The following is a 16,165-nucleotide window of genomic DNA, read 5'->3' as shown; positions in this document are numbered from 1 at the left end:
CAGGTCAGATCAAAAATTTTACTGTTTGAATGCATTGTCTCCTGCAGGAGCCAAAAGTGACAGTAGAGAAAAGTGGGAAAATGTCAATGACATTTACCAGAATAGATCTCAGTTACTATAGCCTCCAGTTCTGATCTAGTGACTACTACTCTGCAATGGATTTTCCTTTGAATTACTTGTCCCTCTACTACAAATGAAGAAAAATAGTCAATATTTTGGATGTCTGAAACCAGTATACAAATCAGGTAATTGATTTCAGCAATTACTACAGTGCTGTAATTGACATAAGAACATTTCAGATTAATATTGTCCTTGGGGTGTTTTTTGTTTTTCAAGAAGTGAACAATTACTCTTACTTCCTGTGCGCATGAATACTGAACAAGTATGGTATGTCTATAGATACCAATGAAAAGTAGATTCTGTAACTACTTTCAGAAAGGTTGGAGAGAGATTGAAATCACTGAAGACATAAGGACATTCTCCAGGGATGGGCTAAAATATCCTGGCTTTTTTTCACGCTTCAGGGACATTTATGAATTTCTATCAAAATAAATAAAATGGAGTTATGAGCAAGAAACAAAACCAAGGAAATGCAACAATATTTTATTTTCCTCACAAAGTAATATTAAAACATTAGATTTTTTTTTTTTTTACACTTTGAGCATCTATAACAGTATTTTCACTAAACTCCAGGAAAATTCTTCTGAAATCAGATACATTATGGTATCTTTCTTTATTGACTGCGTAAAAGTTCCAGTAACTTCACAGCTGTGGATGTATACTGCAAACTTCATAGAACTATGCCTGCAAGCTCAGATGCTGAAGTAAAACATTTCAGTGTAATTTTAAAAAGTAATCCTCTTATTATTTGTTTTCATATTAAAAAACCAAAACAACTGTACAGAACATCTCCTGTTTCTTTGTCCCCAGGCTCTCTGGGAAGCTTGCAATTTGAAATATTTTTGTCAGCAATTGTTTTCTACGGCACAACTCTAAGATATTCTACAAGTAATTTTACTTTCTTTTTAACTGTGGGTTTTTTCATGTACCTTTATACTGTAAATTTTCCCCCTCCTAAGCTATCTACTTGTAAAGATAGATATGGGTCTCCATTACTGTCTTTCTTATCAAATTAGAATAAATAAGGTGGTGAGATGGTCAGTTTCAAAACTTGTATATTGCTTTATTTCCCAACTGTTTCACTTAAGGAAGGGTTACAACTGGGTAGCTTCAGCTCCAGATGAACTAAATTCCAGCTTGGTAGGTAAAACAAAACCTTGAAACCCTAAAAGATTAAACCACCTTTTTTAAAAAGAGCTATTTTTTAAAGGAGTGCTGAAGCAAGATACTGCTATATTACAATAAATGCACTAAGGATAGGATTCAGTACCCAAAACATAATTGCCTCAGATTTTATTTTCCTTAAGTTACTTGCACAGGCTTGACAGACACAAAAGGGAAGGATCTAAGGGAGATTTGTGTCCAAGCAGAGCAGAAATGGAATGCCAAGCTGAGTAATGTAGGATGGATAAAATGGCTCTCAACATCTATTTTGGACAGCTGAAGTCTATCTTACAAGTCTCACAAAATTTCACAGTAAGAAATGAATAAATCTTGCAATCTGATGTGAAGAAAATGATTATCATGGTCACTACTAAAACCTGAGAGGGTTTACTAAAAAGACACCTAAGGAAAAACAAGGTTATCAAAACCATTTAAGAAAGAAAATACAACATCAAACAGCTCGAGTTTAATGCCTTTGAGGTACTCTAAACTTAGATTCTTCTAAAGAATTGTTACTTATATTCTTTATACAGGAACTTTACACTTGCTGTACCAGATTAGAGCAGACATTAATTTCATTCTGTTCTTAGCAGAGTTGGAATTCAAAAAGCCTTAACAAGGTTAGTGTAGCCTTACCAAGAAAAAAAGCATCTTGAAAGCTAAGTGTATTAAACATTTAACATGCTACAAATAGAGCCATAAAAACAATAATTTCATTTTAATTTGGTACAGATTACTTGTATGGATAGAGTTTGGCTCTTCATGACAAAATTTAATCATCCCCAAATTCCATGTTTAACTTTACTTGTAGAAGCACACCTCACCATTGAGGCCAACCTTATTTATTGCCTAACTCTGAATTCTTCTTTTGAACAAGATTTAAGAAAAAAATCTCTTTTCTCCTTTTCTCCATTTCTAATCTTGGTATTTAGAAAAATCACTAAATCACAGGGAAAAACAAAAGAACCATTTATGCTAGACTAAAAATTATGTAGTATTTTTCTAGATGTGCTGAAAGTTTTACCTAGATCTAAGATACTACTCATAGTTAAAACAAAGAAGAAATTCTACTAGGAAAACTGCTATTTGAAAATAAGCATTCCTGGCAAGAAAATAATTTCAATTTTGGTTGTGTTAAAACATTAGCCTGATTATTATTTGCTTAAAAATGTTTTGTTTTCTTGTTACTTTTACAGAAGAATAAAATAGGCAAATAAATTATAAGTAAAGAAACAGAACTGTAATTAATAAATTATGCATCTTAGGAATCTGATGGTTGATAAAATACAGAAAGAAAAGCAGAAGACAAAAAAAAATCCACATTCTTAATACACAGCTTTAAAACAGAACAGCTGTAAAATAAATTGTAAACTGCCTAAGCATTTCTATTTATATATTTATATAATAAACATGTTACCCTTCGTAGTGATATCTATCTACTCTTGATCAAAACAAAATTATTTTGAAGATTTTTTCCCTCTTACCTGTCGTAAAGTACGTGCTACTATACTTTCGAGTACTGGTCCTCTGTCTTCATGCAGTAGATGAACTTCATCAAGAATCAAGAGTTTTACCAGCTGAGAGAGGGCTACATCACCAACACTTTTCCTTGTCACTACATCCCATTTCTCTGGAGTAGTCACAAGCATCTAGTAGAGCAGGGGAAAAAAAAAGATATATTAAGCATATAAAAATAATTTATAAAAATATAGTAATTTAACATACAGCAGAGTAAATGCAATGTAGAACTTGAAGTTATCTTAAGTTTTACCCACTTTATATATGAGGCAGACAGTTTGCTGCATCTACATGTGTTGGATGGCCATTAGTAGAATTCAGTATGGAAAATCATATGGAAATATCAACTAATAACTTCAAGCTGTGCCCCATTTGTATACATTTTCCACATGAAAACATTGAAACAGCTATCCAGAACAAACTACTTATATAATCGTTTAATGGTTCTGTTTCACTAAAATCATCTGTGATAAAATATTTTTAACCTTCTTCATAGCACAGTAAACAACTAAGACCCTCCCCTCACACCTAAGCTTGACCTGATAATTCCCAGTTGCCTATGAAATGCTTTCTCCCTAACGCACACTTTCAAGTTGTACCTTTGGATATCTTAATCCATGCACTGGTAAAACAGATAGAACAACTTTCACCAGTCCTGGATATGGTAATTTCCAAACTTCATTGTTTCATGTAGATATGTCAGGCCATTTCTCCAGCCTGTCAATGTGCCTCTGTATGTCAGCACAGTCCTCTGGTGTATCAGTCTCTCCTCACTGTCTGCTCAGCCAACCCACACATCAACCAGCTTCTTTATGAGGATCTTATGGAAAACACAAACAACAGCTTTACCCAAATCTAGGCAGCCAATATACACAGCTTCTCCCAGATCTACCCTGTCAGACATCACTTGATAGAAATTTACCAAGAAGGCCAAGCATGACTTCGCCTTGGTGAAGTCAAGTGCACTATCCATGATAGGATTTTCTTGTCTTTCATATTTTAAGATTAGCTGGAAACTGTTTTAAGATTAGCTGTTCCACCACTTTCCCATATGAGGCTGACCAGCCAGGCATTCCATGGATCCTACTTGCCCCTGTTGAAGACAGGAGTGACATTTGCCTTTCTCCAGTCTTTGGTCTCTTCTCCCAGTTACAATGGCTGATCAAGATTATCAAGAGTGACAGTGCAGTGAGAGGAGCCAGCTTCCTCAGCACTTGTGGATGCAAAGCAGTCACACTATGGACATATGTGTCCCCTGTTCTCTTAAGACCTGATCTTCTTCCCCCAGTTGCTGGAATTTGGGATAGGAATCCTGATAGGAATCCTGCTAGTAAGAACTGTGCAAAGGAGGTACTCATTACCTCAGCCTCTTCTGTGTCCTGTGCCATTCACAGGCCCCCTGTCTCATTCAGCAATGGGTCCAGACTGTACTTAGTCTTCCTTTTGTTGCCTATCTTGTTTTCTTTGATATTCCTGAGCAGATTCTGTCTGGACTTCAGCTTTCCTAACTTCATCCTGGATGGTCAGACAATGTCCCTGTGTTCTTCCCAGATTGCATACCCTTGCTCTCACTCCCTGTATGCATCCTTCATTTCTGTGTATGACCTGGAGAAACTTGTCCATTCCCGCAGGCCAAGCTCCAACTAATTCATTTTTGCCCAAGTTCCTATTCACTGGGATGGGCCACTGTTGAACTTGGAAGGATATTAACCAGCTTTCTTGATTTTTTGAACTCTCTCTTCCCTCCAAGACCTCATCACACGGGACTTTTCCAAGCAGATCTCTGAAGTGGCCAAACTCTGCTCTCCTGAAGCCCAGGGTTGTGAGCTTCCTTTCTGACCTGTTCCTCCTCCTCCTCAGGATGCTGAACTCCAACATCTCTTTGTTGCTATGGTTAAGTCTGTCTTCAATTTTGACATCTCAAACAAGCTCCTCCTTCTTTATGAGGTACAGCAAAGCACCTCTCCTCCAAGTCCTATCTACACAGGAAGAAGTTCTCATCAGCACACTCCAGGACCCTCCTGGATTGCCTGGGCTGATGTTTCTTTCAAAATATGAAAACAAATGTTTCTTACAAAACACATTTAGGAATACTTTTTATTCTCTTGTCTTCTCCACAAGCTATATTCTGATAGTATTTATTTACTCTCCACAGGAAAATATTTTTCCCTGCACTGTCACACAATATTGTTCCAGTCCAATTATTTTACCATCAGAATATATCAGTCTTTACTAATTACCAAGAGCTACTCCTGAAGACACTTTACAGAAAAAAGATGTTCATTTCCTGCAACATTTAAAACTTTACACATGAAAGACTCACCAAGTCACTATTATCTCAGAGAGTGGTGGTATCCAGGGGGGTATTTTCATGGTTTGTTTAAATATTACTGGGTGCATTTTGTTAGCAAATAGAGATTTTTCAAATGCTTGTACAAAATAGTAGGTGTAAAAATGTATGTCCATAATTTATGAACTGAAATGTAACACTACTACAGATGCAGCTGTTAGCACTTTAAAATGAGCCATATCAACCACAAAATATTAGCAGCTGTACTTCCACAGAACATTAATTAGCAAACAGTGAGGAAATATATTTAGCAATGCATATTAAGGCTTTAAGGTGTGAAATACTACAAATGCAAGCTACTTAGCTAATTTGCTAAATCTAAATTGATAACATTCAGATCACAGCTTGGTTTTTTTTTAATGTCAGTCATGTTATCAGGATATATATTTAAAATTGTATCATTAATTCTTCTGTTTCTAAGTGATGACTAAATATCTGTTATGATGGTGTTTTACTTTGTTCTTATTTTAAAATAGCAATGTATCCAAAGCAATGACCTGAATTAAAAGCTATACCAAATGAGACAGTATATCAAGGAAGAAAAGAGATCTCCAGAGAATGTTTTGCTAGAGAATATTACATTTATTTTTCAGACAGAAATTACAGTTGGAGAAAAAAAAATCTCAAAAAACCCACCCAAACAGATCAGGTTTGTAGCTGCAAATTATAAATTGAATTCAAATATCTAAAATGTTACTTTAAATTTCAGCTCAAAGAAATTGCTATCAGCAAAGACTAAAAAAAATTTTTTTTTTCAATTAAAATAATAAACCAGACAGCATTATGAGTCATCTCATTATTAGTTTTAAATGCGATAGTGGCATTTCTTTTTATAACTAATTTTCAGAGACAATATATTTTATCCTTTAAGTTTTAAAATCAAAATTCAGATTCAGGAAGTGGATTCTGCTTTTTGTTTGGGGGCAAGAGAAGGACACAGAAACCGAATATTAAAAAATCTTTTTAATATTTCTTTCTTTTACATGGACTTGAGTTCTCAGCACACTGAGAGGTGTGTTTATTTATATTGCTATTTCACCACTTCACCTCTTTCGGTATTGAAATAGCTAGAAAATAAAGTGTCACATTTGTTTAATGAACTGCACCTCATGCAAGATATTTCAATCTGGTTTTTGTATTAGGATATGGCTGAATAGAAATGGGTTAACTGTCAATATTTTAATGTCATGTTAAGGTTCTCTACGCAGACACACTCCTCTTTTCCCAATCTGGTTATTACTATAGTTTGTTCTTCCACACTGAGTTTTTCTGTTAGGAAAACATGAGCTTTTCACAAAGTCTTCAGTCTTAAGTGAGCATTGTCACTCAATTTCACTATTATACCAAAAGAGTTACCTGTTTAAAAGAAATAATCCAAGTATTTAAAGTCAAATTTATGTCATTTACTTTGATGTTATTTAACATATCCCTAGATGGTTTTACATAATTTTCAGGTAAGAACTCAAACAAAAAATTTTAACTATTTCACTTTGAAAAATTATGTCAAAAGGGACAACACTAACTGATAACTTCAACACCAATTTACAAAATTTCAAGAGACAGTGAAAATGCATTTTTCTATAATTGCATGATTTGCATAATATTTTTGTCAGGTTCTCTTCAGTCCCCTTTGAAGCCAGATTTCATGGTAAAAGTAAGTTACATTTTCACCACAGTTTCAGAAGATCAACATGTAGAAAATGTCGGGATTTTTCGTTGTTTGGGGGTTCTCTTAATCTGAAAAGGCTTAGTGTCTTACTAAAATCAAATGATCTTCCATTTATTTGCGGTGGGGCCAACATTCATTTCTAGCAGTTGACCACAGCCTTGAAGGTTTATGTTTTCAATAGCTTACCCTCAATTCTCTGAATTTCTTTGCTACTTTTAAGTTCTCCCAAATACATTTTGCCCATGACTAGTATCTGTTTTCTGCTTGAATAATTAGGACAGTCACTCTGAGAGCAGAAAAACTATTGTAATCCCCTCAAATTTACATTCCCACAGGTCCAAACTGCATATAAAAATATTTCAGAACAAACTACATAAAACCTTAGTTATAACTATGCCATACTACAAAATTTACTGCTTTTAAGTTCTTCAAGACTATTTTTAAGAACAGTTTTAAGACATTTCAGCCTTCATTTGTCATCCATCTGACCTGTCATCCCTTTCATATAAACAACAATAAATCAAAACTCAGATGCACACTCTACCTCACCCCCAACTTCCTGACTTCTATAATTGCCATAAAATAATCAGAAAAGACCTGGATCACTCTTCCTATGCGCCAAATAATTATCAAACCAGGTATAAAGTACTTGTTGACTCAGATCTCAGCTTAAACATCAACTAAAATGATAGGAAAAATGTTTATTTTAATATGTGGTTACACAGGTTTCTATAACATAAAAAGTAGGTACCTTGTACTTGGACTGGGTATTCTGAGTATCAGCACCATTCCAAAAATAAGCCTGCCTGCTGCCATACTGAAAACAGAGCAGCAGCAGTACAGTGCCTTTACTGTGCACAAGATGTAAATATGGGTTCCTTTATTATATCAAAACAGTGAAAACATAGAATAGAATGGTACACACACAATTTTAAACATTTGACATATAAGTTTGAATTCATATTATTATACATGCTGAGCATTAGAATCTATCATTCTTTCTAGAAAGAAACTGTAGAATAAACTCATGAAAAAATCCAGAGGCCTTTGCATCAGGAAAATTTGATGGATGCCAAATGATCACAATAATAAAGGTTGTATGTTATGGGAAGTTTCCAAAATGAAATTATCTTCCCAAAACTGGATCAAGATCCAGAAATATATCATAACCATATGTCATCTCACACCTGCAGCACAAAAGAGATATTTTCATATTTAAGATACCTAAATAAAAGCACTACTTCTCCTTTGAAATCATCCAAATTCTGATAAATAAACAGTAAACATTTAGTATATTAATTTCTCTGTGAAGTTCACAGTATTGCTTCTCAAAACATGGATTAAATCTGCAAGAAATATAAATTTCTACTGTAATTTCACCCTGTATTTGCTTTATCCTCTTAACAGCCACTTCTTATTCATTTTGCATTAACATTTCTTTGTACCTTTCCCACTTTCTATTAAGTAACTCTCAATATAACAGTATCCTTAGGAAAGAAAAAAGAAAACTGAATCTTATTACACAAAAAACCACTCTGATGCCTGCGGCTATGTGAGCATCTGTTCTCTAAAGGCTTCCTCCTGTGCTCCTCCTGCTCAGTGACCAATGATGCTGGAGTTTCTCACTTTGTTATTAGCACAAAAAAGTCTCATTGAAGACATGACAGCCAAAACTAAGGGGAGGCAAAGAGACAGAAACAGCTGAAATATAACCTGGAATTAACTGAAATATTTATTATGCACTGGAAAATGCATGCTAGGTATTTCAGAAATTTGCCTTTTAACAACATGAAACAATGATTAGACACAATTGGAAAGAATTTTATAGTTTGCAGATTAGAAGGAATTCTCTTGCTAAAATTAAATGTGACAAAATCAAGCATAATTCAAAGTAGGAGAATTCAGTACAGAATTCAGTAGGGGAATTTCAAACAGAACTGTTTTCTGAAGTGTCTCAATGATGCTGGAGAAGAAACAATTTTAAGGCCCAATTCATTACTATATACAGGTAAAGATAAAACATAGCATAGGTACGAAATATAAGCCCTATGGATCTAATAGCTTTGGAAGGCGTGGCACCAGCCCCTTTCTATGTTTGCCCTTTCTGCAGTAAATTTGTCTCCAGCACAGTGATTCACCATGAATGGATAGCAATAAAGAATTCTGCTCCAGCCACTGCTGCTTTATTGTTACTATTCAAAGACACTTTCTCAAAGATCTACTTCTGTCGATTTCTATTAGTAGAACTTCCTTGTCTTTATTGTTTTCACCTTGTTACCAGTCTTCTCTACACTTCTGCTCCTTTACACACATCTACAACTTCCCCTTACCTCATCCTAGGGGAAGCTTTGCTCAGTCACAGCCAGCACTCCTCATCTTCCGACAGCTTTTTGGCAAGGGGGCATGGGCAACCTACACAGTTTACTCAATTCATGCTGTAACTATTTATCATGGTGGTTTGTTCTGGCAGGGAACTCACTGCCAGATCTTAACTTCTGCAAAAATGGAGACACGTAAAACTGCGCACAACTACACACGTCCACCCAGAGCAGACACTCATTGGAATGCAGCATATTCTGCAATTCTGTAGGCAGAGCTGCTATTCTAGAGCTTCATAAATTTGAAAATGTTTCCCTTCTAATAAGTGATACTTCGGAGTTTCTCACAAATTTTAATATTAGATAGCTGATATCACACCCCATGAGGGACTCATTACCAGTTTAGCACTCTTTGAGGTAAAACTCCATCAAAACATGTTACAAGAGCAGCAACCTGCAAGTCATTTTCATAATGCTGGTTTTATTCCTCTTTTTATTGCACTCTTACTCTGTGATTTATTCAAGCATTTAAAAAACCTCATGTGAGCTGGAGCTCAGGCAGGGAGTCGAATAAACATACCAAAAGTAAAGCAGAGGGCAGCAATTCAAAACAAGAATCTGAGGTAGGAAGTAATAAATAATGAATCCAAGTATTTTGCTCCCCATACATCAGAAACAACCATCTGAGGATGTGTTTAACACAGTTAAAACAGAATCATGCTTCTAGTAAAGCAGATTCCTTACAATACAAAGATATGCAGATGAGCAGTATGCCCATTTAGTTGAACAGAGGATGTTCTAACAAATCTGAACACGTATTTGTGGTCTAAAGTAATGTCAATACAACACCATATATACACAAATAAAGATTTATATATGCATATGCATCTTAGAAACATTTAATAATAGGGCCACACTTACAAGAAGTATTAACATGAAAGACTTGAGTTCATCATGCTAGAAAGACTTACAAAAGAGGTGCATTATATTGATGCATATTATAAGCAATTAGTAAGTCACCAAAGCTAACAGCAATTGTCAATCAACAACAGAAATCAACAAGGGATTGTAACAGCTGTCACTCAGAACTTAAAATAATCAATGAATTTTAAACTGAAGCAACATAACTCTGTTCAGCATGTTTTATTTTATAATGAGTCCTAGGAATGCACAATGCTTTCGTTCCTTTACCAAACCCAGCTATTTCACCTAATGAAAGGCAACTGATTAACAATGTACCAGCACATTGACTTAGCAGAACAAGATACTTAGGACATATTCTGTTGAATTGATTTTTTTCAATATTACTGTATTTGTTGCATACTCAGTTTCATAATTATGACTAACAAATTTAAGTTCATATGTGAAGATTTAAAATTTTATGCTTTCAGCACAATCCTGGATGTCCAGAGATTACAAAATTCATTTAGAAGTTCCAGTACTACTTTTAGAACTCAGTACAACAGACTCTGACACAGTAAAAATAAACTGTATAAGACAGTAGGACTAGCAATTTTTTTTTGTTGATGATGTGGAAGACCTTACCTTATGTCTTCTATAGTCTTACTAAAAGAATATGGAGCAATTTAATCTGAGACGAAACTACAGTAAAAAATGTGTATTAGAATCACAATAGTTGTACTGAGTAATAGGATATAAGCACCTGCTCTCTGTATTCTTTTTTCCCATGATAAAACAGCCTGTTTAAAGTCAGTACAAATCTTACTTTAAAAACCACAGCGAGGAAGAACAGTTTGCATGATTTTGTGAAATTCATCTCTTATATTGTAAGATATATAATTAGCTACTCAGATTTCAAGTTTAAATAATAATCTAAATGTTTTAAAGGAGTTTGATCCAAAACACTACCCTCTTTTCCTCTTTGCTGTTAATCAGTTCAGCAATTATAGTTTTACTAACCTCTGATATTCTACTGTCAGGTCTGATTGATGCCAAAAGCTCCCTTAATCAAATCTGACAACTTTGAGCAAGTGCCTGTCTCTTGAGACACTGCATCCAGCCTGCTTGTTTTCAAATCTGCACAGTGTTATTTTGCATTTCCTTCTCCCCTGGCCCCTTTTTCATATCTAACAGAGATACAACAGAATAACAACAAAACATGACTGTAGAATACACTGGCATATGCTTTTATATATCATTATAGCAATACTTGGGAAAAGATTGTTGGTTTAAGAATTTACAAGGAAAAAGTAAGAACAAGGAGATTTCCTGGAAATTGAGGTTTCTGAGAAATCCAGTATTGTTGCTTGCTTGGTGGTTTTGTTTGATAATTGTGGGTTTTTAAAGTTTTTTCTTTTCTTTTTTCTTTTTTTTTTCATAGCTGCAAGGAAAAGGTTTTCAAAGTCATTACTCCTCTGTTCTACAAGGAAAGTTTAGGCTCTGGTTGCACAGCTTTGGGATACAAAGATAAAAGACTACCTCAGCTCTCAGTTCTTTCAATTTATTTATACTGGTATGCTTTTAAGACTCATCACAGGGGTCCTCTGTATCTCATTAACTGTAAATATTAAAAGGTTCAGAATAACTTTTGTTGACATAATGATAATATTTTATTTATTTATTTATATTTTAAGACTACCCAGACTTTTCCCCCCTGTTCTGCTCCTGTCAAGCCTTACCCCAAGATGTGGATTAACCCAAATTTATGTGAAAAAGGACCAAAGGGCAACAGCGACATTTTGTTCCAAATATCCTTTTTCACACACCTTTACTCAACAGTTTTATTTTCCATCACAGATTTGTCTCCAACAGGGAGCAAGTTCGTGTGTTTGTCACCAATCAGGATTTTTCAACAATCAATGCAAACTGATCACTGCAATCACTGATATGGAGGCATACTAAGTGTAAGATGAAGACAAAAAGGCCTTGGTTCAGCTGAGATGCTGATATTAAACAGATACTGCATTAGAAGTCAATTTTGTGACACCAGTTTACAAAACGACAACTCAAACACTAGTTCATTTGCTTGCGTGCAAATGTGATTTCACAAAATTTTCCTTTCAAGTTTACACTCCAGAGAAAATTCTGTCTTCTAATATTAATGATAACCAATGGTGAAGGTTACTGTAACAGACAGCAAGATTGTCAGATCTATATTCTCTGGTTACATTACCTAAGAACTAGCATCCTCTTTGGATTTCAGCAGCATTCTTCAAGCACCAAGAGGAAATACCAAGTTTGCTGTTGTAATGAAAGGATCAAATCACACAGAGTTCCACAGGAGTCTATGCACCTCAATATCATTGCATATTTTCATGAGTAACCCTAGTAACACACTACAGATTATATCCACTAACCATTACATTGATATGATGCTGGATAGAGCTGCAAACACATTGGATGATGGAGTATGAATTTTAAAATGTCTTAATAAGGTAAAGAACAGATGCATTAATGGATAAGTCAGTAATAGAATTTCAAGATTCTACACTGAAGATAGGATTTATCTTGCCTATCTTACCTGCTAACTTAGAAAATCACCCTCAAATTAGATGTCTAGGCTCCCTCTAGCTGGTTCACTTCATCCATCCAAGTATGAACCAGCCTTAGAAGTCTTTCCTCTGCTGTGTTCTCCCTAGGACTCTGTGCAACCAGTTTAGACCAGCTGCCTAACTCTTACATGGCTAAAGCCAAAGCAGATGAAGCTGACCCTTAGGAATAATTATCCAACAAATGCAGGATGTAAAACAACTGGCAAGGCAGTAGGTGGACAGCAAAAAGAGAAGGAGCAGATCAGTCTGCACATGAACCAAAGATGCTCTGCTGATGCAACAACTGAAACCTTGGAGCAGAAATGCTGCTATTTGGATGTGCTAAATAAAGCTTCCACTCTGCCCAGCAGCAGTATGATCTTGGGACAATACATTATGTTCTGGGCAACTTCTTTCAAGGAGTGCAAACCAACTGAGATCCCAGAAGTGAAAAATGAGAATGACTAAACGTAAATGAAGCATGACCTTTACAAAAAGTTTAAATAAACTGATGCTTAGGCTAAATAAACGTGTCTGAACAGAGATAACTACAACTGCAAGAGACTTCGGAAAGCAAATAGCAGTGACTGGGGAAGACGCACATTCAGGTAAAGAAAGTGGTAATAAAATTTGATTAGGATTTAGGTTGAAAATAGGTTTCCATTAAAAAAAAAAAAATCTTTTAACAATGAAGAGAGGTAAGCCCTGAAGGAGATTTATCAGGAAGTTTAAGAAAGCTCCATGATCAGGGTGTTGCAAAATGAAATTAGAGCAATATTTATCAACAGTGAAATATACATATTACATTTGTGTTCTCAGAAAGACAAATTAAATTAATTCTCATACTTCGTATAGTTTTAAGATCAGCTTACAAGGTAAACAAGAACTTTAAAAAACACATTTCAAATTTCAATAATAGGTAACTTAGGTAACTATGTATAACATATAGCCTAGATAATATATTCTACTCTATATTAATAATTTAACATGCTACTAATACATACCCTGCCAGTACTGCATGCTACAATATAAACCACTAGCAAAAAACAACATGTTTTTTGCTATAATAAGAATACTTTGTACTACTATTACATATATTCTAAATTTATTTTAAATTACACTACATTTTATTATAGTTGTTGCATGTAAAGTGATTCTTCAGTGTTGGAGGTGCTTAAAATTTTTCTTTGCTGTAGTATAGAAAAAACTGTATTCTAAATGCAGTCAAATTTAGCATTGTTATCTGCAATTATTTGCAAGCATTAATTTGAAGTATAATGTCTAGGGTTTGTTCCAAAAATAAATCACAATAAATGCTAGACAATCAAGATAAATAAATTGTAATAAATGCTAGACAAATTCAAGATATTCTGTTATATGCAAAATGACAACTTAGAGGACATAAACTCTCCAGTGCCCTGATACTATTTTGTAATTTACTTTTATTTTCAACTGACCAGAAGCAGTTAAATTTGAAAAAGATCCAAAAGAGGCAAACATTCCCTGAGCAACCTGTCCTAAACTCTGCTCAAATAAGCTATCTTTTTGCAGAGGAATATTCACTCAGCAGGCACAGCTGTTATTCTGCAATTTTTACATCTAAATCAAAGATAATTGGACTTCTGAGTACATTTAAATTGTACTCTGGGAAAAGGGTCTAACTTAATGCATCATTTGCATTAACTATAAAAGACTGCGTTTTCACCCTGTAAAATTTACTGTGTTTAAAAAAGTATTTGGAAGTGCAAAACAGTTACTAAGTAATTTTAAAGACGTGTAGACACCTTTTGCACAGAACCTTTTCAGCTATAAAAGGCCATTAAACCAAACAGAAGTAAATCACTCTTCGAAATTCTTCATAGATAAAATATTAATGCTAATAGAGACTATTGAAAATTACTTTCCTCCAACTTTTACTGAAGATCCTCAGTGACAAAAAAGCCTGAGACAAAACCTATTATATTTTATTTGGTGTTTTTAATAAGTTCATTAGTTAATCATATGCAGATGAGCAGTTACTTCATACCACAAAGTACTTCAATTTCAGATTCTCTGATATTAGTTTAAGAACTTAAATTGAAGCATTCTTTATTGTTACTTATTGAGATCTGTTGTACTTCACAATTTAACATTCAGACAATGTATTTTAAGGATTTTTAGTCTTAATTTTACATAGAAAAATATGAAATGAAAAATGCTTATTAGCATTTCATCACTAGGAAAGAAAATCTGAACTTTTTCTGACAAAATGTCATCGTTAATGATTACACGAGAACATTTTAACAGGCAAAATAGTGTCTAAAATTTTCCTTGCTCATCTTTTACTGATACATGCAGTAAATATCAGATAGGCAATTCCATCAAAATAGACTAGTTTTGATTTTCACAGAATTACAGCAAGGATAAGGTTGGAAGTCACCTCTAGAGATCTACCAATCCAATCCACCGCTCAAATCAGGGTCACCTAGAGGAGTCTGCTGAACACTGCACACAGAATGGATCCAGTATCTCTCAGGAGATACTCAGTCTTTGAAGACTCCACAGCTTGTCTAGACAAACTTTCAGTGTCTGACCACCCTCACCAGGAAAAAAAACGAAGTTACAGAGAATTTCCTGTATTGCAATGTGCGCCCACTGCCTTTTTTTGCACTCACTGGAAACTGCTGAGGTCCGGTTCAGTCTTTATGCATAAATACACAATGTGCTCAGATCACATCTATCTGAGCTTTTCCATACCCAGAAGACTGAATGACTTCCCCTTTCAGCTTGCTTTCCCTCTCCTCATGTGACAGATGTCCTATCCCTCAATAACCTTCATGTCTTTTTGCCAGACTTGCTCTAGTATGTCCCTGCTCCTCTCATAAAGGGGAGCCCAGAACTGGACCCAGCACCAGAGGTGTGTCTCACCAGGGCTGAGCAGAGAGGAACAGACACCTCCCTTGAGCTGCTGGCAACACCCTTCCGAAATGCAGCCTGGAATGAAGGGCATGTTGCTTGCTCATATTAATTTTGTTTTCCATCAGAATATCCATTATCTTTCCTGGGAAGCTGCCTCCCATCTGACCACCCCCCAGCCTGGATGGGTTTATAAAATTACTCCCTCACTCCTATGTAGGACATGGCATGAACTCTGGAACTTCATGAGATCTGTGTTGGCCCATTTCTCCACCTTCCAAAGTTACTCTAAATTACTGTGCAACCATCTGATCTGTCAACCATTCCTCCCAGTTTTGCACCATCTGCAAAATTGCTTTGTTTCCACACAGAGGACCAACATGACTTTTCAAAGGTAATCAAGAATGACCTCATGGTAACTTTGACTAGGTCCCTGAGGACTTGTGGGAAAACATCATCAGATTGCATTAACTTCTATCATACTCAGTTTGTCTGCACATTCCCTAACCGGACTTTTGTGTTGCATTTTCCTCCTCTAGATTTTCCCTTTTGTCTCTAGGGCTTGCTGAAAACCAGGCCTAGCTATAAAGGCTGAAGAAAAGAAAGCATTAAGTACCTCAGCCAATTACATGCCTTTTGA

General features: G+C 35.2%; 1 protein-coding gene across 5 annotated transcripts in view; it reads right to left on the bottom strand.

The window, feature by feature from the left end:
• The window catches only part of ASCC3 (activating signal cointegrator 1 complex subunit 3), a 251,354-nt gene that overhangs the window by 154,497 nt on the left and 80,692 nt on the right, over nt 1-16,165 (bottom strand). For all 5 annotated transcript variants that reach the window (XM_059842392.1, XM_059842389.1, XM_059842391.1 and 2 more), the window contains one exon: nt 2,769-2,933. In XM_059842392.1, coding sequence (XP_059698375.1) covers nt 2,769-2,933 — 165 coding nt within the window. The remainder of the gene's footprint in view (nt 1-2,768; nt 2,934-16,165) is intronic.

Source organism: Haemorhous mexicanus, chromosome 3 (genome assembly GCF_027477595.1).
Source record: "Haemorhous mexicanus isolate bHaeMex1 chromosome 3, bHaeMex1.pri, whole genome shotgun sequence".
Classification (NCBI taxonomy): domain Eukaryota; kingdom Metazoa; phylum Chordata; class Aves; order Passeriformes; family Fringillidae; genus Haemorhous; species Haemorhous mexicanus.
The sequence above is the reverse complement of the archived record's forward strand: the minus strand, read 5'-3'. Positions and strand labels throughout refer to the sequence as shown.